A 25017-nucleotide genomic window follows, 5' to 3' on the forward strand; every position below is an offset into this window, starting at 1 on the left:
AATCATGTTTTTAAAACCATAAAATAAAATGAATAGAATTATAAAGGAAATATTCTATGGAAGTATATTTATGAAAATGTTAAAAAACAAAGCCAAATCATGAGTTCATAGACCCCAGGTTAAGATCCCCTGCTCCATATTTATATCATGCAGCTAATCAACTTTCTGACGCCTCGAAGTTTATTTAACATAGTGAATATTCAAGAGGAAAAAAGCTTCCACGCTCCTGTCATCAGTTAAATCAACAAGCATTTGTCTCAGTTGTTTTCAGTCATGTCCAGCTCTTTGTGACCCCATTTGGGGTTTTCTTGGCAAAGATACTGAAGTGGTTTGCCATTTCCTTCTCCAGCTCATTTTACAGATGAGGAAACTGAGATAAATAGGGTTAAGTGACTTGCCCAGGGACATATAGTAAATGTCTGAGACTAGATTTTAACTCAGGAAGCAGAGTCTTCCTGACTCCAGGTCCAGCACTCTATCCACTGTGCCCCCTAGCTGCCCTAAGCATTTATTAAACACTTACTACATTCCAGACACCCTGTTAAACTCAGGGTATGCAAAGAAAGGCAAAAGACAACCCCTGCTTCCAAGGAGCTCACAGTCAATTGGAAGAGACAACATGCAAACAGTTATGTACAAACAAAATACATAGAGGGTGAAATGGAAATAAGCTCAAAGGGAAGGCGTTTTGTAGAAGGTAGGATTTGAAGTGGGGACTTGAAAGAAGCCAGGAGATGGAGATGAGGAGGAAAAGAATCCCACGTATAGGGGATAGCAAGTGAAAACGCCTGGACCTGGGAGATGGAGTGTCTTGTAGGAGGAATAATAAAGAAGCCAGCATCTTTGGACCACAGAGCAGGTGAGGGGAGTGAAGTATAAGAAGACTGGAAATGCCGAATGGGGCCAGGATGTGAAGGGCTTTGAAAGCCCAACAGAGGATTATGGAGATGAAAAGCAGCCACAGAATTTATTGGTTGGTCAGATGATTCCAGAACGTTCTTTCAAATGGGCACGCTATAGAAAGCGGAGCAGTGGTGTTCTGGGTCCATCTCTGGAAGCACAGGAGAAAGCCAGGCAAGTCCTGAGAGATGGATCAGTCTCCCGGTCTCATCAGTTGAAGAGACTTTTGGAAGTTGGTGCCCAGTGGGCTGTATTCCTCTGCTTGAGAAGCTTCATTCAGCTGGTCTAGAATCAGTCTTCCCTCCATTCATCCCAATTCAGACTGCTGGGGTCACTGCCTGGCAATCTCCCACTCCTCAAAAGTCTAAGTCTTAAAAGGCTAAAAGCTAAAACTAAAGAGGAGGAAGGCAGACCTGCATATGCCTCAGGGCAGATAAGTAGAGCAACACAGAATGAGCCACAGTTACAGAGGTTAAGGATTATTGTAATTTCCAAAGGGGTTTACCCAGGTTAAGCCCAGACCTTAATGTTTGTCCTAATAAAACAGGAATTGAGGGGATGAGAAAAAGAGGACTGGAGAAGAAATGCTGGTGTTGGGAGTTAGCAGCAAGTGCCAGACACAGGGCAGAAGGGCTTGGTATCAATTTAATTCCATTAGATTCAAGATTGATTAAGCACTTGTTATGGGCAGAGCTCTGTAGACCAAAGGTACAAAGGCCAAAGATGAAAAGATAAAAATAAAACAGTCCAAGTCAATAAGGAGGTTATAACCTAAGGGGGTGGGAGGCTGAAATTAAGGGCATAATCTCATTAAAAGAGATCAAGATATAAACTAGTAGGACCCAAGATAGACTGTGATGAGGAGCAATTCATAGTATCATAGTAGAATATGGAGAGAGACAAAGACAGAGACACAGAGAGGTGGACAGCACTGAGAGGTGGGGGTGAAGAGGAAATCAGTAAGGTTGGATCCAAACCAGGAAGAGTTTATTAAGTGCCTACTGTGTTTAAGATAGTATGCTAAGTGCTGGGGGTCATAACATTAGATAAGTCCCTGCCCTCTGGGAGTTTACAGTTTTTATGGGGATGTCATAGGCACTAATAACTACACAAAATAATGCATAGTAAGCACGTGAGATGGGTGTATGTGGAATTCGACCTGGGTAGGGTTGAGTAAGATATCAGAAGTTGAGGCTGGAGGAAAGATTGGCATGGAGAAGGGCCACCGCGTGCCCTTCCCATTTTACGGAAGGGAAAGCCAAGATGGGGGGGGGAGTGGCCAGGCAAAGTTGCTGGAGGGAGTGGTGGCTCTGGCTATCAGGGCACCTGCAATAAAGAGAACAGGGGAATTGGGGACAGCCTGGGAACCGGTCCGCTAACCAGTTTAACCAGGGACTGGTTTCGACTTTGTGAGTTCAAAGGCAGCAAGAGTACACCGCATGCAAAGGGAAGCAACAGACTTAACCCCTTCACAGCCTTGCTCTGGCCAGGCTTGGGTTGCCTGGTGGGGTGGGTGGAGAGTTCGGTTGAGCCAACTTGGTCCAGCCCCTTTTGTGTAGGGGGTGGGGTGGGGGTGGGGGTTAATAGGAGAGAGGTGATGTTAGGTCTTGGGGGGAATGCAGTTATGCTGTGGTGAAGCCAGGCACACCAAGGGTAGGGGCGGGGAGGCGGGGTTGAGACCTTTCTCCTGTTACTAGGAACCCCCTTTGGGATCCCTTCCTTCCCATTATGGATCACCAGCTCATCCCCATTTGCCCCTGGTTCCAGTGGGTGCAAGTAGCACAGGGATTGGGTTTCCTGTGTTATGAATATTCAGTGGTTTGCACCCAGCCTCGACTCCTGTTTACTTAGCCGGGAGGAGCTGAGTTTCAGTTCACCTTGGCTCAGAAGAAGCAGCTGGAGCAGGTACCTGGCTTTCGCACCTGTTTCTCCTGCACCTGACATGCAGCTGCTGCTCCTGTGGTCACTCCTGCTCCAGCCCACCTCTCCACTCAGCTCTCCTGCATTCTGGGTTCCAATCCTTGCCTGACAGCCTCAGACACACTGCTGCCTCCCCGTTCTCACTCTCCTGCCCTCATCCCCTCCCTGGGAAAGGTCTCCACCAGAGAACTCTGGATTAACAGGTACAGGTAGAAGACAGGTTGGTGGGCGGATCAGGGGAAACCAGGGACGTAACCCTTTCCCAGCCCAGAGTGCCCACTTTGGTTCCAAAAGGGACTCGGGCATCTCAGTTCTCCGTGGGCAGGTGGGCAGACACAGGGCTCAGTCTACTGGGTTCTTGGAGTTGTTCCAGGTCTCTGGCAGAGTTTTTTTCCCCTGGGAGTTTCATAGGAAGTGTTTCTCTTTTAACTCTTACTTTGCTTGGGTCTGTCAGACACGAGTGGATGAGATCACCATTCCCCTCTGTAGGACACCTCTGTTCATACTACCCATGGCAGGAAAGTGCAATCGGGCTGTTGCAGATTGGTGGTGCAGGAAGAATGCATGGGGCTCTTCTAACCCTGAAAAGTTATACATCCTGTCCCCAGCCCCACCCTTCACCTTCACTCTGAGGGCCCATTTTAGTCAATGGTTAACTTATTACTTATGGCCAGTAATATGTAAGAAGAGCTGGTGCCTAGGCTTGAGGGTGGGTGGACGGTATAAAGATTCGAGCAACTCAACTGGGTGGGGCAGAGCCTGGATTGAATCTGCCGGAGCATCTTGGTGGGCTGTGGGTCCTTTCCTGAAGTAATTTCTTCCATGAAGGCTTGTTTGGGTATGTGTTTTATGTGGCATTCTTGGCATGCTGTGGTAAGTGCTACCAGAAGAGGGTGGTGAGGACAGGGGCTCCTGCCTTCCCTAGCTCTTTATCTCTGGATAGGTTCCCTCATAGGTTATATTTCCCTGTAGGCTATGTCAGAGCCCCTGGGGCTTTGCAAATAGTGGTCTTAATGGGGATAATTTTTATCTCTGAGGTGGATTCCAGGGCCCTAGGGCAGGGGTCAAGTCTTTTGCTTTGCTCTGCACATTTCAGAAAAGGCCCCTCTGTGTTGCATAACATCTTAGACCCACAAACACAGGGCATTTGGGTCTTAGAGACACATAATACCTTCAATCCTCTGTATTATGCAGGTGCGTTAGATGTGAGCATATACGAAGGTGCAGTCTATAAAGTTGTCAGATTTTTGTAAACTGAATCCCAATCTAACTGCCCTTATGCAGCTTACTGCAATGCTGTAAGGAAATATGCTTTTATCATTGAGTCCTCCCTCCATGAAAAGCATATTGCAAAGCCCCTCTGCTTTAAAAGAGGATTTGCTTCAGTTATTGTGGTCAATAAGTTGATCATTCTACATTCATGGCTGCAGATGGACTTAGCTAGATTGGTCCTCAAATGATGGTCATACAATTTGCCAGAGCTTATGAACTTGCATAGCCTTCAAGAACCTGGGGTCACCTTCATGGCAGAAGGAGGCCTCAAAGGGCATTGGTGGAATCCCATCTACTGCACTAATGCCTACTGTTTAAAGGAATCTTGTGAATTGCTCTTATAATGTAAAGCATAGGGTTACCCCCTAAATCAGGCCTGCACAACCTGCAGGGAGTCAAAGGATTTCCTCTACATACAAATGATGTTTTCCTCTACATTTTTTGTAGGCAGCCTGAAATCCTATGGTGTCAGGTTGTGCAGGCCTACCCTAAATTTATCAATTTTGTAAATGTAGATTTTCTCACTTCAGGCTTGCTAAACCAAGACTCACTTGTATTATGGTGCTCAGATGTCACCCCCAAGACAGATGGGGCTGGGCGTAAGGGGGCATCTCCAGGAGGCATGCCAAGAAGTGATACCATAGGACAGTGGGCACTTAACTCATGGTGCCATCTTGATGAGCCCCAGGAAAACATCTGAGATGAGAGAATTTTCTTTCTTTCCTTCTTCCTTGCCAGGGATGAGACCGCATAAATATGAGCTATGCACTGATTACAAAGTATCAGCCAGGTGGTTATATTTTCACAGCAGCAGGAAGATGCTGCTGTCTCCAAGAGGAATGGGTGTAGGGACTGTTGAGTGAAAAAAGTCAATGCAGTGAGCTAGATCCTCCCTCTGTCGTCTGGGTTCTGTTTGACAATACTGGGACACTAGAATTTGTCCCTGGTCCCACAATGGCTGGGGAAGAAAAGGTATACAGGGGCAGCTAGGTGGCGCAGTGGATAGAGCTCCAGCCTTGGAGTCAGGAGCTTAACTAGCTGTGTGACCCTGAGCAGGTCACTTAACCCCATTGCCTAACAACAACAACAAAAGGAACAAAAGAAAAGGTATATGGTATATTGCCCTTCCTGCCTCTCAGGCCGCTTCTAGGAGTTGTTCTGCAACACCTAGTCCTGGTCAAGGCTGCACTATGCCCAGATTTTGGGGCAGTTTGCCAAAGTAAACCTCTCAGACTGTCCCCTTGGTCTCACCCTCCATCCTAGGTGGGCACTTACCTTTGAAAACATTAATTTGGCCACTCCCAAGGATAGGCTCTCTTTATTTCCTTCCCCCTTCCTCACTGCCCCCAAGCTGTCTGAGACTCAGATTACCTCCTGGTACCTGGGGTTGACTATAGTCTACAAATGGAGAGGGGAGGAGGCAGAATGGGGAACACTCACCCTGGACAAACAGGCCAAAGGGAACTATCGGTTGTGGGGAAGAGTGTGGGCATCATGGCTGGCTAGAGGGCTTCAGCACGGGCACACAGACAAGGGTCAGCTGATTCCCTAGCCCATACTTGGGTCTCCGGGTCTCAAGGGGAGAGGACCCATTAGCTTTCTTCACTCTGGCAGGCATCTTTCTGGTCTAACCATATGGCTTTCCTCCCAGTCGTTCCTCAGCTTTTCCCTGGTGTTTTCTGTATCAGACTCCCAATTTCTCCCTTTGGATCTTAGGGTTTCATGCTATGCTACATCTCTTACCTTTTTGCCTGTTCCCAGCTTGGCTGTTTCTCAATTTATTTTGTCTCCTTTTTCCTTTTCCCATCTCATCTTTCTCTGCCCCTCACCCCTCATCATCTCTGTTCAGGATAGCCTTATCCTAGCCAACACATCCTTTAAAGATGCCAAATTTGACAATCCTTTTCAAAGCCCTTTTGGAAAATCTAATAATCATCATTACCCATACTTACTTTTCATAGCTCTTTCAAATATAACAAATTTCTAGGGCACTGTGGCTCATCGAGGTTAACACAAGGTCACACAGCTAGAAGCCAGATCTCTTCTGATCACAAGCCTAGCATTCTCTCCCTTACATCCTCTTGGCCTTATCTAATTGTATCTTGTGAAAAAGGCTGGGCAAATAGGCTTTAAAAATAAACAAAAACCAAACCAAAACAAAAAAACAAAAAACCCTCTTTGACTATGTTTAAACCCCACCCCCAATAGTTTATCTAATGCTTTATTAAAATTAAATTGAAAACAATTCTGTTATTAATGCTGAAATTTCCACCAACAGGACTTGACTCCATTATAGTAGTCTGTAAAGCCTCAAATGATTCTCCTTCATTCAGCCTTCAGTCTAGCACCAACACTGCAATGTATTGGGGAAGATTTTAGAGAGAAATATTTTTATATCTTCCCCAGTGCCTACCATGGGGCATTTCAAGGGAAGAGAGAGAACGCACCCAAGAAATGTCTCCTGAAGGACTTAAGAGAATAGGACTTAAGCCAGCTCTAGTTGGCTTGGGCAATAGGGTTCATTTAGTTTGAGGCCCTTGTTTGACAGAAGAAGAAGCTGAGGCAAGGTCACTTAGAGTCAGGTGTGGGGTGGGGCTAAAGCCAGGGTCACCTGACTTCTGGCCTAGGGGTCAGACATCTTGGCCATGGGATCAGACACTGCCTTCCCTAGCTGAGGAGGTCACCACTGAAAGGCCTAAAGCTTAGACTTAGAGGAAAAGAAGGGAGAGAGAAGAGAAAGAGGTGTCATTGGGCAGGGAATGGTTGGAGGCCACCACTAATCCTCTTAGAAGGCATTTTTACAACACTTCTGCTAAAGGTTTCTTGCTTCTTTATTGCTCTAGGCGTCTTGGTTGCATAGCAGCAGAAGAGCTGTGTTGCTTATACAGGAATTAAAGTAAAACAAATTTATACAAAAAACAAGCCATGATACAAGCTGTAGCATCTATCTGTCTGGTGTCAGACTCTCTGAGCCCTGCTGGTACTGAGCCTCGATCACTGTGTGCCCGTCTCCAGCAGTTTATTACATTCAGAGCTTCTTAAAACTTTTTCTCCTAACTATCCCTTCAGCACTGTGGGTCTCGACCCCATATGGGGGTCTAATCCGCTAATAATGATTAGATAATGTGTTGGAAAGTCTTGAAAAGGAGACTGACACTCTAGATCAGGGGTGGGGAATCTGTGGCCTCAAGGCCACATGTGGCCCTCTAGGTCCTCAAGTGCGGCCCTTTGACTAAATCCAAACTTCACAGAACAAACCCCCTTAATAAAAGGATTTATTCTATAAAACTTGAACTCAGTCAAAAGGCCGCACCCAAGGACCTAGAAGGCCATATGTGGCTGTGAGGCCACAGGTTCCCCACCACTGCTCTAGACCCAACCCTGTCATTGACTGTCTATGTGATGTTAGGTCACTTTCTCAGAGAGAGAGTTGGACTCCATCAGAGATTCTTTTTTTTTTTTTTGCTTTTAGGCAATTGGGGTTAAGTGACTTGCCCAGGGTCACACAGCTAGTACGTGTCAAGTGTTTTGGTCTGAGGCTGGATTTGAACTCCGGTCCTCCTGACTTCAGGGCCGGTGCTCTATCCACTGCGCCACCTAGCTACCCCTACCATCAGAGATTCTTAACCTGGGGATCGTGAACTTATTTATAAGTATGTTGATAATATTTCAATATAATTGGTTTCCTTTGTAATCCTACGTATTTTGCTTTTGTGCATTTAAAAACAGTATCCATAGGTTTCACCAGACTGTGTCCTGGGAGCCTTTGTTACAAAAAAGGGATGAGAGTTCCAAAACTAGATAATTGCAACTTCCTTTCCAACTCTTATGTGAGTTGATTCTCTTTGTATGTCTTACTTCCAACTACTTTTCTACTTGCTTCCTTGTCTATACCTTCCTGTTTGCTTTGGCCAATTCTTTCAGCTGGCCAACATGTCACATCCTCAAATCACTGTGCTCACTGAAATCACCATGGCAATGGCTTTGTCCATTTGAAAAGCTTTCTGGAAATGTTTAGCATTTTCACTCAAACGCTTACTTCTCTGTATCCCAATTACACCCAGGTTGGCACGTTTTTTAGGCCCATGCTAAAATAGACTGAGATTCTGAGAATAGGCAGTTAGGCAAGGGGGAAGAGAGAGGAGACTTGGGATTCTGCTGCTCAATCTTGTCTCTTGACTGATGTTCGTATCTTTCCCTTACACTGGTGCCAGGAGGTCTCCTCTGAACATTCTGCACCAGGGAATCATGGCAGATGTTGTCTGGTGGAAGCTGACCTTTTTGCGCAAAAAGAAGTCAACTCCCAAGGTGCTGTATGAGAGCCCGGACACTTATGCCCACCTAGACGGAGGTACTGAGCCCACTCGGCCCGAGGGAGTGAGTCCCAACAGCAACTTTAATGCCCGGCTAGAGAAAATTGTGGACAAGAACACCAAAGGCAAACATGTCAACGTCTCCAATTCTGGCCGATTTAAGGAGAAGAAAAAGGTTCGAGCCACGCTAGTGGAAAATCCCAAACTTTTTGATGATGGAGATGGGAAAGGACAGTGAAGGGTGAGAAGGGGGATGCTAAGTACCTCCTCCTTTCCTACCATCAGCTGGATTCTGAAAAGGAAAACTGATACTCCAACCTCTCTGTACTGTCCTCCACACCTGTGGGCAAGGAAATGTCTCTATTATTTATAGATGCATGACTCTCTACTTGGGAAGGCTGGCCTTGGAGGTCTGGGCTTGTCTCCACTCCCACATGGAGGGTCCTCCTTAGTTCAAGGGTCGTATCTCTGGAAAGAGAAAGAATAATAACCCAGGAAGGGTCAATCCTCATTAAAACCCTAGGCAGTGCCTACTGGGAGGGAGGGAGGGATGAATGGATGGATGGGTGAAGGTGGGGTGCTATTCCTGTTCCCCAGGAACAAGGATCAGGATCAGGTTTGAATTGCTGCTCTTTCCTCCACGTTCACCCTAGCCTTTTCCCTGTGGGAACTTTTTCTAGAAGCTGCATGGAACAAGGATGGCATAGTCTTTTCCCCAAGAGTCAGGGGAGTAGGGAGACTCAATCCCTTATCTCACCTCCTTTTGCACTTCCTGGAACTTTGCTTAAAACATGTGGCCAGAGGAGGTTCCCTCCAACTTCCTGTAAGACTCCAAAGGGATAGACTGGCTGACATCGGATATCAGTTTCTGCTAGGGACACTCCCTTCTAGGTGTGTCAAGATAGACAGTGACAGTGGGGGAGCTACATGGCTCTAAGGATTCCTGCTCAGGGGAACCAAGATGGCCCACCTATCTACTCTCCCTGTCAGAACATGTAGTTAAGAGAAATGCCCCGGATGACATCCTGGGTCTTGAATTTTTAAGTTTGGTCATAAATTTCTTTTTGGTAATAAACATGAGTTGAAACTGGAGGGTCCTCATGATGGCAGTTACTACTATCACTAGAGGTTGGGCAGATTATCGTCTCTTCTATATGCCTGGACTGGGGTTTGGGGGCACTATCAGCTTTGGATGAAAAAGAGAGCGAAAACTGAGATGGAAGAACAAAGAAAGCTACCACAATCTGCACCACATTTTACCATATGTGGTGCTCTGGCTCTGACAGTGGCAGTGGCCTTAAGACCTACACTGTCCTTACCAGTCAAGAACATCTGCTGTTCCAGCATTTCTCACTTACCCCTCATGATCTTTTACTAAAGCGCTTTTTTAAAAAAAAAAGCTCTATGACCCATGGCCTGGGTCATCTGTGTGTATATGTATAGGATTGCTGGAGGTTTTTTCTCAGCTTTGTAAAGTGATAGCTCCTCTCATTTGCTCTAAAACTACCTCCTAGCTAGCATCAGGCTGTGAGGGGCCTAGTTCTAACGTCCTCCAATTTGGTGACCAAGGTCATCCCCTTTTATAACAAATATACCTGGGTCTGGAAAAGGAAGGCTAGATCTTGGGAGATGAGGTTCCCTTGAATAATAAATTCCACTTCTCACTTCCAATATCTCCAGGGGCAACTTCTCATCACTTTTTAACAAAGAAACATATTCAAAGACACTGCCCAGTGACATGTTCCAATCTCTCCCAACCAGGTCCTCAGGCCCAGGCTTCACCCATGTAAATGGAAAGGAGCCAAGGATAAGAAAGAATGAGCCATATCTCTGGAGCTTGAAAGGAAGGAACAGCAGGGAGGGTGACCAAACAATGACACCCTGCAGCTTCCACTCAAACCTCACTGCCTACAGGGCCACCCTACCCTGGGGAATAGCTGCTCAGAAGTCGTTTCCAGGGAATTTATTATCAAAACAAACTGGGATCTATGGTACAAGGAGACCTTTGTCATGGTGCCTCACCCTGGCCAGTGGGGAACTTGGGGGTGATGGGAGGCAGAGGGAGGGGTTAGGCACGGTAGCTTTAACATCCCCTTTTTTTTTATACCTTGGGGTTCTATAGCAACTCAAGCATGGGGCTTCCCTTGGAGGACTGCCAAACATTTCATTTGAATTCACATCTGAAAGCACTCATCCCATTGGCTTTACTATAAAAGGGGAAACCCCCCCATTTTTCTAGGGGGAAAATTTAAGAAGGAGAAGAAACTCATAAACTTAAATCATTTACCCAGGGGTGAGTGTTGGTAGCTTTTTTTGGGGGGAGGAGTGGAATTCTTGCACATGAGTTATCTCCTTCTGACTGAATGGGTCCTGTATGGGAACAGGTGACAGAAGCTCCATTTTTGGTTTCTTCTGGGGTGCTGGAAAAAAGCCAGGTTAGAAAGCAGAGGAGATGACTCCCGACAAGAGAAACCAGATCTACCCTTTACTGGTTCCCCAACCTGGAGCCCAGCAGCTGATTGTGACAGGGAAGGTAGAGATCCTGGGGTCAATCTAGCCCCACTACTAGCTTGAGCTCCTACTGAAATCTACAGCCCTCTACCTGTCCTACCATTCCTGCTCCCACAGAGAGTCACTGGGCCCCAGGAAGAATGGCACCATTTCTGGTGGAAGGTAACTGTGGCTATTCTGCCAGCCTGTCCTCTGTCAGGTGCCAGTTACACTGAGCCCTTCCTTGGGGACAGGGTGACAATCTGGATGGCCAAATCAGGCACAAGATTGGGGAGAAGGAGATGAAGAAGCAAGAGGAAGGAGGGGAGGAGGAGGAGGAACTGAGAGTGCAAATATGCACTGGAACTGGGAGAGGCCAGGGGTTATCTGGGCAGCAGTTTCACTGGGACAGGACCCAACCCTACTGGAGGGGAACCAGACAGAACTGGAATCCACCTGATATAGACCAATGCTGGGCAGCTGGCTCCCCCTGCTGGACAGGGAAGGAGGTTCCCTTAGCCTTGACCCTCCTCAACTCGACCAGGAAGGAGAAAAGAGGTGGGAGGACAATGACTCCCTGTATCCCCACCCACTACCACAGGGGCAGAGAGCAGGCCAGCCAGAACAAGGTGAACATTAAACACTGAAGATTTTATTAGAGGATTGGTACAAGAAGTAACAGGATACAAGAAGGGTACAGAGCGGTACCCAGGGACCTGGCCAGGGTGAGAAGGGATCAAACAGGCCCTGACAACCAGACCATATTGCACAGCTAGATAGATATACACTCACACACACCCAGCCCAGCTGGTAAACTACTCAACAAGACATAGTTCAAGCCCTAAAAGGAAGAGCAAGGGCAAGAGGACAGAGCAATCTCCTTCTCAGAGATTAGGCAACTATGCTCTGCCACCAGCCCCAACAATGAACTCGGAGCCCCTGCCCCCAGCACGCACACAGCCACCCAGGGTAGATGGAAACTCTGGGCTTTTGAGCAGGGGAGGGTCGAACTATGGCCTGAGGATCCAATCTGACCCCAAGGACCTGGAAGCTAGGAATATTTTTTACATTTTCTAAATACAATATGACTTTAAACTATTCTTAGCTCCTGGGGCCCTAATCATACCAGGCTCGAGTGGGTGTGGGCTGAAGTTTGCTGACTCCGGCTCCAGAAACTTGTAATCTAGGTGGGGAGACAGACCAAGGCAGGCTCGGCCATCAAGGAACACATACACATATTTACAAAGTAGTCAGGGCAACAACAATAGTTCAAGGGGCAATCAACTTTCTCTCACACAAGGCTGAGTCACAGTGAATGTTTAATCCCAAGCTGGATTCTTCCCAGCCCATTAGACCCACTCCCACCAGGATCTGGCCCGACAACCCAAACTGATTTCATCATTGTGCAATTCTTTAATTACTATTGGTTCAAGTCAGGCTTAGAAGGGGAAAAAATAGGTCTCCAGAGCACATCTAGTTGACTGTTTACTCCATTTTGGAATTCCCACTAAAAGATTCTTACAGAAGATCATTCACCTCCTTCTGACCTCTATCCACTGGCTCTAGGTCTGTCTTTTAGGGATACATTGAATACGTGTAATTTCCCTTCGTTGTGAGTGACAATCATTCAAATATCTGAAGTCAGTTACTGGGACGTACTTGTTCCCAAAAAATCTACACGAGTATATCTCATAGTTCTGAAAACACTCAAATTCAAATGGAAATGATTTTTGGATTATCCAATTTTGGGTTTTGGGGTGCTCTTTTCGTTACCCGTACACAAAACAGGGATAAATGAGAGTTGACTTAGTGCAAAGGGCTTAGGTGACAAAGTTGGCAAGGCCCTCAATGTAGGGTTGACTGGGCTAGGTTTAAAGCCTGATGGGAACTCCCCTACATTTCTCACCACTCTGTTCCAGGTTCCAGAGTGAGCTGAGAGGGTCCAATCACCAGCAGTCAGACAGTCATGGTGAGAGTCTCTCATACAGCCAGTCATTTGCCCCAGGGTGAGTCATAGGCCCTGATGCAGGCTCTCCAGGCTGCAGCCTCCGGAAGACAATCCGGTCATGCAGACGGTTGGTTTGACCCTGCCAGAACTCTACCACTTGTGGGTACAGGATATAGCCACCCCTAAAGGAGAGGGAGAGGTTTCATCGTTGTGGGGCTGCTTTCTACACACTTTGTTCAAAGCCACTGTCAGAAGTGGCTCGGTTGAGCATCTCAGGCCCGAGATACTGTTGGAAGGCCAGGTTTAAATCCTAGCTTTGCAACTTAACTGTGTGACTTTGGGCAAATCACCTCACCTCTTTGGGGTTACACTAGACAGTCTCTAAGGTTTTTTCCATCTCTGATCCAATGGAAGCTGTGCACTCACCAATATTTAGGCTTGGGCACATTTTGCTCTTGGTACAGCCCTTGTAACTCCTCATTCTTCTTCCTCAGGTACTGTTCAGGAGGAGGGGAAATGTAATGAGTACCAGGATCGCTAGGCAAAATCTCAGCCCAGGCATCTAAGAGAGGTGGGCCCTCTGCCTGATTAAGTATGCATGAGTAAATCTGGAAGAGGACAGGTACCCCTTCTCTCCTCCTTCTCTTTCCCCGGGTCACTCACCTCCCGATCTGGAATAACAGAGCTCTGGCGACTGACAACTGCACCGATTTGGCTGCTTTTAGGGCGGGAGTGGAAATACAGTTCAGCCTCCTCCTCTGGCAGCCTCTGCACTCGTCCTTCGACACGCACCTGCTCAGACAGCCACAGGTGGAGGGGAATGGAGCCTTTCAGACCAACTCTTCTAGCAGATGACCCAGTCCTCTTCATTTTCCTCATCTACCTCCAAAACACAACCTAGTCTGACCCAGGAGCTGGCTCCTCTGTCTTTCTATATTGGTGGACTGACACTAAAGACAAGGAGAGGTTTCCTGGGAAGGCTCTATCCAGGGTACCCACATTTTTACCATCTTTGCTCACAACTCCCTTGGTCCATCTCTGACCCTGTCCCAAACACTGCTCACCTGTCTATTGAGGGGCGCCCAGTAGAAGACGAGGGAGGCAAAAGGGTTAGAATCCTGAGGATAAGAAAACAGAAAAAGGCATGAGGACAGGTGAAAAATGGAGCCTCCTCCCAACGAGGGGGAATCCAACTTAGCTTCATGGGGCAGGAGGGAAGAAGAGAGATGACAATGATGCTTTCTGGGAAGAGCAGCTATCTGTGATATCTCACATTGCTCATTTGCTGACCACAAGGGCTCAGCAGAGTAGCCTCTTTCTACTCTGGCCTGGGAATCCAGACTTCTATGCCTGAAGAGTGAAGAAACTAATTGAGAGACTGTAAGAGGGTAAAAGGGGAGGAAGAACATACCAGAGTTTAGGATCTGGTCTTCTTTCTTCATTTTTATGGAAGGGCACAAGAAGGGAGATGTGAAATGGCTGTCATGTTGGCATGGATAGAGAGAGAGCTTTTGGCTTTTTTCTTTATAGAAACCCTCACCAGCTCTTTTCCTTTTCGGCTTTCAAAGTTAGTGAAGAAACGGAAGCCATCCTGGTCAAAGCCCTTTAGCAGCAACATTCGGGCAGAAGGCTTTCCATCCCTAGGAGACACAGGAATAGGAACAGGGGTCAGTACCCAATCCTGATGCCCTTATTTACCTCCTATAAAGGAAACATGAGGCTGAGAGGCTAAGTGACTTGTCCAGGGTCATAAAGGTAGTATCAAGATTTGAATTCAGGTCTTCCTTACTCCAACTCCAGTGCTCTAATCACTACGCCAAGTAAATTAGCCAAATGAAGCAATACATTCACTGTGAAGGAAATAGACCTAAGGCAGGTGGCTATGTAGTCAGATCTTGGTTTCCCCATCTATAAAAACTGGGTGTGAATAGAAATAGTAACTCATTGTGGTGACAAAGAACTGGAAATTGGGGGCAAGCCTGTCAATTGGGGAATGGCTGAACAAGCTGTGGTATGATTGTGATGAAACACGACTGTGCTGTAAGAAATGATGAGCTCCATCATCTTAGAAAAACACAGACTTGCATGAAATAATGAAGAGCGAAATGAGCAGAACCAAGAGGATGTTGTATACAGTAACAGCAATATTGTTTTAAGAACAACTTTGAACGACTAAGTCATTTGGACTTACAAATACCTTATGACTTATACATATTATAAATACCCAAATTAACTACAAAGGACATAGGAAGATGCTGTCTGCATCCTGAGAAAGAACTGATGAATAGAAGTATGTATAGAATGATTTTACATACACACACACACACACATATGTATGTCTAATGGTAGCCATTTCTAGAGTGGGCAGAGGGGAGGAAAAAGGAGGAAAAAAAGAAATTTACATAACTTTATTATATGTTTAAAAAGCATAGCAAGTTGTACACAACAGATATGCAGTTTCGTGTGCAATCATCTTTTTTTATTACACAAAAAATACATTAAAAAAAGCGAGTGTGAGGGTGGAAGGGCAGTGCCAACCCCTGTGCAGGTGACCAGGCCTCACTTTCCCCATCTGTAAAAAGCAGGGGAAGGGGGCGGTGCTAACCTGGTGCAGGTGGCCAGGCACATGGCATTGGCTTCATACACCTCCGGGCACCGGGAGGCTTCTTCGAACCAAGCAGAGAACTGCTGGATGGGGTCCAGCGAGGTCAGGTGCGCCTCCTCGAAGGCCTGGGCGAAGGTGAAGGGCACAGCCGGGGCCTGTCCCCGCACTCCCGGGCTCCCCCGGCCGCCCCCCTCCCGCCTTCCCTCCGGCTCCCCCTCCACCCCCGCAGGAGTCCCGGACACCCCTTCCCCCTGACGCCTCAGAGCCGGCACCTCGTGGTCCTTGAGGTAACTCTTCCTCATGTGTCCCAGGTCCATGACAGCTCGGAAGCACACTTGCCGCCCAAGGAGATCCGTCTGCGCCGCTCGCAGCCAGCTCCACGTCACGACGCCCAGCAGCACGCTGCCTGCCCCCACCCGTCGGGTAGTCATAGCGACCGCGAGGCCACGTGGTTCGCCTCTTCGCACGCACGCGAGAGTGGCTCGCCCCGCGTTCCCTCTATTTACTTATCCCCGTTCCTCTTCTTCCCCCCTCCCACCCCTCCCATCCCAGCACCTGCTCTGAATCAGCTTCCGAACCTTCGCTGCCTCCCAAGCTGGAAGGCCCTGCTACTCGGTCTAACCTCCCGCCCGGCCCCGCCCTCTCCACTGTGGAACCCAATGGGAGCCCAGGGTCGGGGGAGCGGGGGACAACACGGAAAGGTCATTGGCTTGAGTCTTCCGGGAACGGGACCAATCGGAACGGGAACAATAGAGCTTCAGCACCAATGGAGAGCGCCGACGGGGGCGGGAACAAAGAGACCAGGAAATGTAGTCACTGCCGTCAATACGCACATGGAGGTGTTGTTAAAGGTACAGGGGCTGCCAGACTCTGGGCTGGGGAGGGGAGGGGGGAGCGGATCGGAGATTTGGGGGGACACGGCTTGGTGGGGGGGATGCGGCAGTTTTCAGGACAGCTGGGATGATTAGGCGTCCCATGGAAGGGGAGGGGAAGAGGGAGCCGCAGAGCGCAGCTCAGCGGTCTGGGAAGGGGAGAACTGGGACAGGGGCAGGATAATGGGGTGAGCCGGGCGGGGGGAAGGGAGGGCCGGCGCCGGGAGGGCGCCGGGGATGAAGTTAGTTGTAGGACCGAGGATTGAGCCGGGGTTCGAGGAGGAGTCGGTGTGGGCTGCGGGGAGACTCCGGGGACGGGGGCATCCGTAAGCCAGGTAGGTGCTCGAGTTTGCCCCTCACTGACTCTGAGATCGCTCTCCTCAGAATGGGTTCTGTGCCGTGGTGCAGCAGACTCTCCTGCCTTGACCTCCCCACCTGGGCTGAGTCTCCTCGCTTCTCTCCTTCCCAGGTGCCTCGGGGGCTGGTCCCCCGGTCAGTGCCAGCAGATGGCTGAGGGGGCCGGGGAGAGGGTGGCACTGCAAGGCCACTTCCAGACAGTGGACCCAGGACTGGCTGATGGAGAGCCAGCTGATGCCCATCCCACCTTTGACCTGGCTGAAGCAGCCCTGGGTGGGGGCCCTCTGTGTAGTCCCAGTTTTCAGCAACATCAGGAACTGGAGCTGCAAGAGCCGCCAAGACAGGTGCCCCTGGAGTGTGCCAGGTAAGGGACCCCTTGCTGCTTCTTTGAGGCAGTGAATAGTCATAACATCAGCGTCATCTTATGCAGGTTCCTCTCAGCCATCATTGTGTGCTCGATATATTCACATCAAAGCCTCAGAGGGCCACAGAGCTGGAAGAGACCTTAGAAGCAATATAGTCTTACCCCTTCATTTTGCAGATGAGGAAACTGAGGCCCAGGGAGTTGTCCAAGGTCACATAGGCAATGTCAACACTGGGATATAAACCTGGGTTCTCTGACTTCAGTCAGTGCTCATTCCACTGGAAATAATGAATGGATTATATGCTATTTGGGATTCTCTGTGAAACAGCTCCCTGCCAGTGTGGTAAGGTGAGAGTTTACTGTACCAACTTTCTTGCTGTGTATATTTCCCCACCTGTAAAATCCACTGGCACTGATATAAGCAATATGTTGATGTCACACCTCAAGGTGACACACTTTTATATTCTTGTGGCCACATTGATCAGCCCCCCTTGGGCTGAGGTACATTCTGGGGTGAGAGGATCTTGAGAACTGAGGATTGTCTAGGAGAGAGAAAAATGTAACTGTTTGCTTAGAGGCCCAGAGCTCAGTGGGAAGATTAGTCGAGAGAGTTGAAGGGATAAGGACTGTTGTAAAATACAATACACAAAAGATGGTTATCAGAGAATGGGAAAAGAACTAGATTGCAGCCTTGAGTACTGAGAAGGTCTGGAGGATGTGTGGAGGTAGAATTGAGTCCAAAACCTTGGCAAACCATTTACATTCATTCCAAGGTCAATGGCATCAGTATAGTGGCAGGGCAAACTCTTATTTGGTATGCCTGGGCCCTGGTGATGGATGGAAGTTCTGAAGACTCAGGAATATGATTCTAGGTCTTGGCTTAGATGGGATTCAGGAAAGGCTAACACTAGTTGAGTGCCCTGTCCTTGGTGTTGGGATCCTTTATTCCTTCTCTCTTACTTTCATCTCCTTGTACACTGGTGACGTTATACCAAATGTAGCTCTTGGGTGGATTGCTTTCTAGATCTGTCTTGCTCTTTCTTACATACAGCTGTCTCCCTTGTTTGACTGAGAGGACCCTGAGGGCGGAGACCACACCTCCCTCTTCTGGTTCTTCTCTGCTGCCTGCTCTAGGCTTTGCCCACAAGGGTTATTCAAAAAATTGACTTTCCAAGAGGCACTATCTGTATGCAGCTTTTGTTAAGTGTTCCTTTGAGGTGGGCTCAGGGCTGGTGAAGGACAGAATTCTAGTGCTTAGGGCTTTCAGGCTTTATTTCTCTTGTTACTTGGGTCAAGCTTCTTAGCTGTATTGGGAAAGATTAGGCTTAGATATGTTTTCTGAGGGGTTGAGTCAGGGATATGGACATTCAGATACTAGATACCTGGGTCCCTGAAATCCTGGGGGAACTGCCTCAGGAGCTAGAAGTAGTATCTTTTTGGTACCTTATTTTAGCTTGGGTGAAATCAGGATGTGGAAATAGCCAGTGGAGGTGTTCCTGCCTTCCTATGCTTCTCTCCCTGGGCAGGGGCCTTTGCAAACAGCTACCAGTGGCTTAGGTTTCTGTTTTGCTTCTAGTGTGCAGGCACGGGGGATACTGAATCTGGGGAGGCCTGCCCCACCACTCCTGGCACCAGAAGAAGAAGCCAAGAACAGAAAGCGACCATGGCCCACCAACGGGCCAAACCTGGGTCCTCCCTTCCCACGGGGGCTAAGTGTCCCAGATCTGCCAGCTGCCCCTTTCTTGCCAAGTGGTGGCAACAGCAGCCTGGACATTCGAGCTGGGGGCCTCCAGGACACTCCCCGATTTCCAAGGACACAGGAACCCCTGCGGGCTGCCCGCCCCACTCCTACCCGCCTGTGCCACCCCACACCTGTTCTAAGCCGGTTGAACACAGAGCCAGTAGAGCCCCTAGCCTCAGAAGGAGCCTGCCCTTGGGCTGCAGGAGGGGGCAAAGTAACGGGGTTATATGCCGAACTAGTGAAAGAGCTGGAGTTACAGATGGCAGAGCTTCGGAGACTGCTAGTCTCCAGGGAAGAAGCAGCCCTACGGCAAGAGAGAAGGATCCGGGAGTTGGAACTGGAGAATCAGCAGCTTAAGGGTCAACTGCGGAGTCTAGAAGAACAGAATGATCTGCTGTCTAGCACCCGAGGTGGTGCAGGGCTCAAAGCATCCTCTCCCAACACCAGCCTCAGCTCTGGGACCGGTAGCCTTGGTAACGGGAGCTGTCCTCTTCTCTGGGATATGGACAGGAGGTGGATGGATGGGGATCCTTTGGGTTGGGCTGTCTGCTTCCCTCAGGCTCCCTCAGGGGTTGGGAGGGCAGGGTGTGTTCTGGCCCTTCCTCAATTGCCTTTGGAGATGACTTGTGATCTCCAGCCAGCTTTGCCTTTGATTGTATTTCAATCATTTCTCCTCTCTTTCTACTCAGGAGCTCTTTGGGCAGCAAACTTTTCTGTAGACCCATTTTTGTCCTACCAGTTCTGTATTTTCCTCTCACCCCAGGGTTTTGTTTCCTTTTGCTCAGGCTCTTGTTCATCACTCCACTTCCCCAGATTCAGTCTCTGTCCGTCCTTCCCAAGGAGCCTTTCATGCAAGAGTTGCCACTTTTTCCTATCCTCCTTCCCTACTCCATCATATATGATCCCTTTGTCATCCTGGCCTCAGGGGTCCTCTGTCCTGATGAACAGTCATTCCTTCTCTTCCCTAGAACCCACCATATCTCAGCAGTGAGCTCCCAGAGTGGGTCCAGGACCGATGACAAAAGGAACATCAGAAAGAGGGGATTAGACAAGGGGGAAGGATTTTATGGGTACTCATGCAGGGGAGTGGGGAGATTGTCCAGAGTCTAATAGGTCCTCATAGCCCCATCAAGATCCACCTGTAGCCTTCTGGAAACATGTCTGTCTACATTTAGCCATCCCCATGGGTATGGGCTCTCTCTCCTCAGATGTCAACGAAGGCAATATCCAGTTCCTCAAGGGCCTGGTGGGGCTACTGGAGAGCAACATGGCACTACAGGTGGGTCCCTGATGAGCTAGTAGCTCCTGGGGACCAAGGAAGAGGGACATGAATAGAGACTGGGCAGTGGGTGGGTGCTAAGATAGACTTCTGACAAAAACAGTTATCCAGATGCCTAGAATTCCCAAAGGCCACACCCAAATGAATAACATAATAAGAGCTAAATGTTAATATGCATTTCATTTCTGCGTGCTCATTGAATGTAGACTGTTGTCCATTCTGGTTTTTGAGTTGATGGAGATGGTATTATTCTTTAGGGGGACATAGCTCACACTTTCCCCAGAAGCCCTTGCTGACTTCAGATGCCCACATATGGAGGATATGGGGCATGGGCAGGGAGCAGAATCCAACCCTTTGGGAATGATTCAGCAACTCTTATGTTGGAAGCAAAGGGACCAGCTAGAATTAGCTTTGGGTGGGATACCCTCAGGGAAGTCAAGGGCATATTCCCAGGAGGGTAACCTGCCTGGTTTGTCCTTTTTTTTTTTCCTTTTTTTTTTGTTTTGGCGAGGCAGTCGGGGTTAAGTGACTTGCCCAGGGTCACACAGCTAATGAGTATCATGTGTCTTAGGCCAAATTTGAACTCAGGTCCTCCTGACTCCAGGGCTCTATCCACTGTACCACCTAGCTGCCTCCTGGTTTGTCCTTTAACAGGGGAGAGGGTCACCAGTGGCCTGGCACTAGTAGGAACGTTTCCAGCATCTCTGGGGGGAGGCTGCCAACCTTCACTGTAAGGAAAGCTGAGATGCTGCTGTTGCCCTTGCTTAGAGTTGCTCTCTTTTCCTTTTCCAGGTGAATGGCCTTCCTGCACCGCTTCCCACGTCACCACCTGTGGAACCCAAGGGAACTCCTGCTGAGGCCCCACGGTCCCCACCAGTTCGTAGGCTTCGAGCAGGACTCCCCAGTGGCTTTCCAGCCTGGTTGAACTCTGAGGATGGGGTGGGCAGTCCTGCTACACTGAGCGAGGCCACCTGTCTATGGGAGGAGAATGTTCAGGATACACTACCTGATGGAACCCCAGTATGGGCATCACCAGTGGAGGTGGGTGCTGCATATAACTCAGTGGGAGGGTTAGGTAAGTCTAGATTCCCTAATAATCGTGCAGCCTTCATGAATAGGTTGAGAGTGAGAGTAGTCAATGTCAACTAGTGCCCGTGGACTAGGTTCAGGATTAGGAGACTGTCCTTCCAAACCTGCCTCCAAGACATCTGAAAGGATAAGGAGGAGGGAATTTGGGGTGCAGTTTATAATTAAAGAAGTTATATCTGCTGCTCTGGTTCCCCAGGACTGAGAAAAGAACCCTGAGCCCTTGAAGAAGTTAATCATTCAGCATCTAGGACCAGACACCTTGGGGGTGCTGGTCCTGAAAAGATGCCAGCGAGACCATCAAGCTGGACAGGCAGGCTGATAAGGAAGCAAGCTAATGGCCAGTGCCTTTTCTCCTTCTACAGGAAAACGGGAGACCCAAACTGGAGCTGATCCCCAACTCGGGGGTCTACATTACTCACCACCAGCTAGATGACCTGTCTCAGGTGTCAACGGACAAGCCCAAGCTGATGACCAGGCGTATGCTGGATTACTTCTTCTCTCGGGAGACGCTGGCCCGCTCCTCTGCCACTGGTCAACGTATTGCCCATAATAACACCACCATGGAGAAGCCCATCCGGTTGCCTGTTGCTGTGGTCAACGCCATCAAAGGTACCCCAGGGGCAGATTCCCCCAAGGGCAGTGTTTTGTGACTGGGGCAAGAGGAGGGATGGAGTATTATGTACTGTTGGCTTCTCTGGCAGGGGGGCCATGCAGTAGTGGCCTGAAGTCCTAGGTTCTTAGTCAGTTTGCTTTGGGGAGGTTATTTTCTTGAGCCCTTTTTTTTGTTTTTTTGAAATGGTGACTCTTAGCATCTGTCCTTTGGCAGTAGGTGCAATTCTACTTTTGGAGTTGTTCTTGTTAAAACTGGAGAAGAGAAAGCTGAGGGACATTGTGGGTAGAGTTCTAGTTCAGTGATGAGTTGTTAAAAGGGTGGCATTGACTACATTGAGGGATGCACCAGCTGCAATGAGGTGGGCAGCAGGAAGGATTGAGGTGAAAGCTGAGGAATAGCTGATGGGAATATCTGGAATGACTGAAAGATGTAAATCCTTTGAGGATAGGAACCTGGTGATCCATATAGGATTATAAGGAAGGGGATGGGACCCTGTAGGGTTGAAGGGTTGCAAAGCATTCTTCAGTCTGTCCATTCATTCAGTCTGTCCAACATCCCTCTCTTCCCCTGTCCCCCTACCCCAATTCTCTTCTCCATCTGTGGTTCTAGTAGTGATGGAGAGAACTGGCCAGGGAGAGACACAGTTCTCCATTTCCATGCCAGCTCTCCCTCATCCTCAGCCTCCTTATAGTTCTAGCTTTTGGCGTGGCCGGGGGGCTCAAAGCATTTTGGTTTGATATGGGCAGTGACAAGAGTCTGGGAGACCGAATGCCATCTTTGCCTTGCAAACTCAGATCAGAACTGTACTGCTTGGGAGTGCACGCTTGCCCATCCCTCATTCCTGGCTTGGAGCCAGATCTGAGCAGCCCCCTTTCTGTCTTCCCCAGAATATGTCACCAAGGTGTGTGGCCGTGGCTGTAACTTTAATGCCGTCATCAACAGCAAGTGTGGGACCTCAAGGAGGGCAGTCAAGAAGATGATTGTTAAGATGGAGTGAGTGGGGTGAGGGGGAGTGGGTGGGCCAGGTCCTGCAATCTGCTGGCAGATACATACATATATATATTTTAAAAGCACCCCCCAAGCAAACACTGTACCATCAGGATCTGTCTTCAGGAGAGTGGCGGGAACGGATAATCATATTCTTGTTCTACTGAGGGCTATGGGATTGAATCCTAGTATCTAGGGTCTCATGTGAGCTCTGGGGTCCTGGGTCAGCTGGACAGAGAAGAAGCAAGGGAATGATTTCCTGGTCCCATTCCTTTTGGCACTGACGGCTTTGGGAAGGGCAACCAGAGGTGAGGACTGGGAGGCCACAGACTGTACTGTCCCCCCTTGAGGCCAGGGCTCTGGCTGTTTCCCAACTGCATACTCGTATATCCATGTATACTCTGTAAGCCAGGTAGAAAGCAGTGTCAAGCTGGGGTAGTGAAGGGTCCGCTCCATGCAGGTGTTGTGCTGGTCTCTCCTGCCAGAGGAGGGCTCCGACTGCAGAGCAGGCGGGGACTTCTGCAGTCATCTCGGAGGTCAGAATTCACGACCAAAACACTTCCTAGACTTTCTTGTACATAAGCCAGAACATTTCAAATAAAGGTTGGATTAAACCAAGCTTACTGATGCTGCTGATTGCCATCACATCTTTCCATTCTTTCTAGATCGTGGAATTTTAGAGCTAGAAAGGACTTTAGAAATCTAGTCCAAGCCCCTTATTTTGTAGATTGAGAAACTGAGGGCTATGCTAAATGAACGGTGAAGATATGGTGAAGATGCAAACTAGTGTGGCCTCTTGGCCATGACTGCTCTGTGTAGCTCAGGGTCTGTACCCTTTCAGAACACAGATGGAGGACATGCAGGGCTACTGTTAATCTTTGCCCCTTGATAAGAGTGCTTGTCTTAGGGGGAATGAAGAGGAAGATACTTGGTCATTGTCCACATTTAGAGCTTTGAAACATTCCCTAGAAACAGTTGCCAGGAAAGGGAAAGTCTTGCTACCTGGGAGAAAAACATGGGAGCAGGGGCCTTCTGCGAAGGCAGAGAAGAGGCTAATTTGTTATTTAATGCTAGAGTTTGGTAGTGTTTAAAACAAAATATTGTTTGCCAGCATAGCCTATTTGGGCTGGGGAAATGGCGTTCAGACTTTGTTATTTCATCAGTGTAGAGAGTTCCCAGTGAGGAAACTCTCTTTTTTAATACAGATGGGCCACTGTTTTGTAATCATCTTGAACTGCCAGTGGAAAAATCAGGTAGACACAACCTATGACTCTGTCATGTTTTCTATTATTTGGGCAACATCCTGTTCTTAACACCTGCGCTCCAGGTGACTGTAGTGTGGATTTCACTGCCATTGTAAAGCAGGCATTGAGACGAGGAACATGGAACCTGCCTTAGCCGGGGTCAGACCTCACGGCCAGTGCACTTGGAGCCTCTGCTTTCTGCCATCCAGAATGTTGTAGGTCGGGGCGCTGGCTCTAGCTCATGAGGACGTGGCCTTACGATAGGTGTTGGGGGCCACCTAGCTTTGTGCCCTAATGTTTAGAAAGCACTTTCCTTACAATAAGTCCTACAAGACATGTAGTGACAAGTGTTATCTTTATTTTACTGATAAGGACTCTGAGAGATAAGTGACTTGTCTATGGCTAGTGGGGTTGAGGCTGGGATTCAAGCCCAAGTCTGCTGACTCCTAAGTTTGGCAACTATATGCCATTCAGCCTCCATGCTATTAGGTAGAAAGCTGTCTAGTAAAAACTGGTGAGGAAGGGAATAGAGCAAGAGTGCGGATGGTTCAGAATAACCTGTCCCCATCCTCAGGGTTCATGTCCTTCTTCCAGCAAATTAGAATTCCTTATCAACAAGAAAAACATGTTGTATCTTGACCCTGAATCTAGCTCCTTAAGCACCTCCCAGTTCCATGATAAGAGCTGAATTCATTGATAGGAGCCCTCCTGGCCTCTGCCCAATGTCCCTCCCTTTCCTCTCTGTACCTAGGGAAGGAAATGCAGAGAGGCTTGCTCCTCATTTTCATAATCCTCCACACTATCACACAAGTACCCTTTAGAAATAAACCACCCCAGAGGAGACCTGTGCTCCTCAGAGGCCTGCTCCTGCTCCTGCCAGCACTGTGGCTGATGGGAGTGCTTGTGGAGAGTCTCATTCTCTGGTATCAATTTCTCCTCCGGGAAAACTGGCCCCAAGAGGAAAAACTGAGGGCATATACCCAAATGGGTCCCCCATGGGATTATGCCATTACTGGACAGGCA

At 48.6% G+C, this 25017-nt stretch overlaps 3 protein-coding genes across 6 annotated transcripts; 2 read left to right on the forward strand and 1 right to left on the reverse strand.

The window, feature by feature from the left end:
* Window positions 1–2530: 2530 nt before the first annotated feature.
* On the forward strand, window positions 2531–9497 carry PRR15L (proline rich 15 like). 3 transcript variants are annotated; one of them, XM_020997765.2, is made up of 2 exons: window positions 2531–2805; window positions 8307–9497. In XM_020997765.2, exons 1-2 carry the CDS (start codon window positions 2705–2707, stop codon window positions 8641–8643), a joined length of 438 nt encoding a protein of 145 aa, XP_020853424.1. In that variant the 5' UTR covers window positions 2531–2704; the 3' UTR covers window positions 8644–9497. The 3 variants fall into 3 exon arrangements, with proteins under 3 accessions (XP_020853424.1, XP_020853425.1, XP_020853426.1); XM_020997766.2 differs by having other exon boundaries at window positions 2716–3023; XM_020997767.2 differs by lacking the exon at window positions 2531–2805 and adding an exon at window positions 3569–3658.
* A 2028-nt stretch (window positions 9498–11525) lies between these two features.
* On the reverse strand, window positions 11526–15978 carry PNPO (pyridoxamine 5'-phosphate oxidase). The gene is made up of 7 exons (XM_020997723.2): window positions 15721–15978; window positions 15449–15573; window positions 14384–14483; window positions 13908–13961; window positions 13507–13635; window positions 13270–13340; window positions 11526–13025 (listed from the first exon to the last, which is right to left on the reverse strand). The coding sequence occupies exons 1-7, from the start codon at window positions 15877–15879 to the stop codon at window positions 12860–12862; spliced, it is 804 nt and encodes a 267-aa protein (XP_020853382.1). The 5' UTR covers window positions 15880–15978; the 3' UTR covers window positions 11526–12859.
* A 230-nt stretch (window positions 15979–16208) lies between these two features.
* On the forward strand, window positions 16209–23368 carry LOC110215683 (uncharacterized). Of its 2 annotated transcripts, none has more exons than XM_020997317.2 (7): window positions 16209–16299; window positions 16790–17041; window positions 18618–19255; window positions 19991–20061; window positions 20854–21102; window positions 21513–21759; window positions 22651–23368. In XM_020997317.2, exons 2-7 carry the CDS (start codon window positions 16827–16829, stop codon window positions 22758–22760), a joined length of 1530 nt encoding a protein of 509 aa, XP_020852976.1. In that variant the 5' UTR covers window positions 16209–16299; window positions 16790–16826; the 3' UTR covers window positions 22761–23368. The 2 variants fall into 2 exon arrangements, with proteins under 2 accessions (XP_020852976.1, XP_020852977.1); XM_020997318.2 differs by lacking the exon at window positions 16209–16299 and adding an exon at window positions 16593–16655.
* Window positions 23369–25017: the final 1649 nt, after the last annotated feature.

This window comes from Phascolarctos cinereus, unplaced genomic scaffold (genome assembly GCF_003287225.1).
Source record: "Phascolarctos cinereus isolate Bilbo 61053 unplaced genomic scaffold, phaCin_HiC Scaffold_5;HRSCAF=322, whole genome shotgun sequence".
Lineage (NCBI taxonomy): Eukaryota > Metazoa > Chordata > Mammalia > Diprotodontia > Phascolarctidae > Phascolarctos > Phascolarctos cinereus.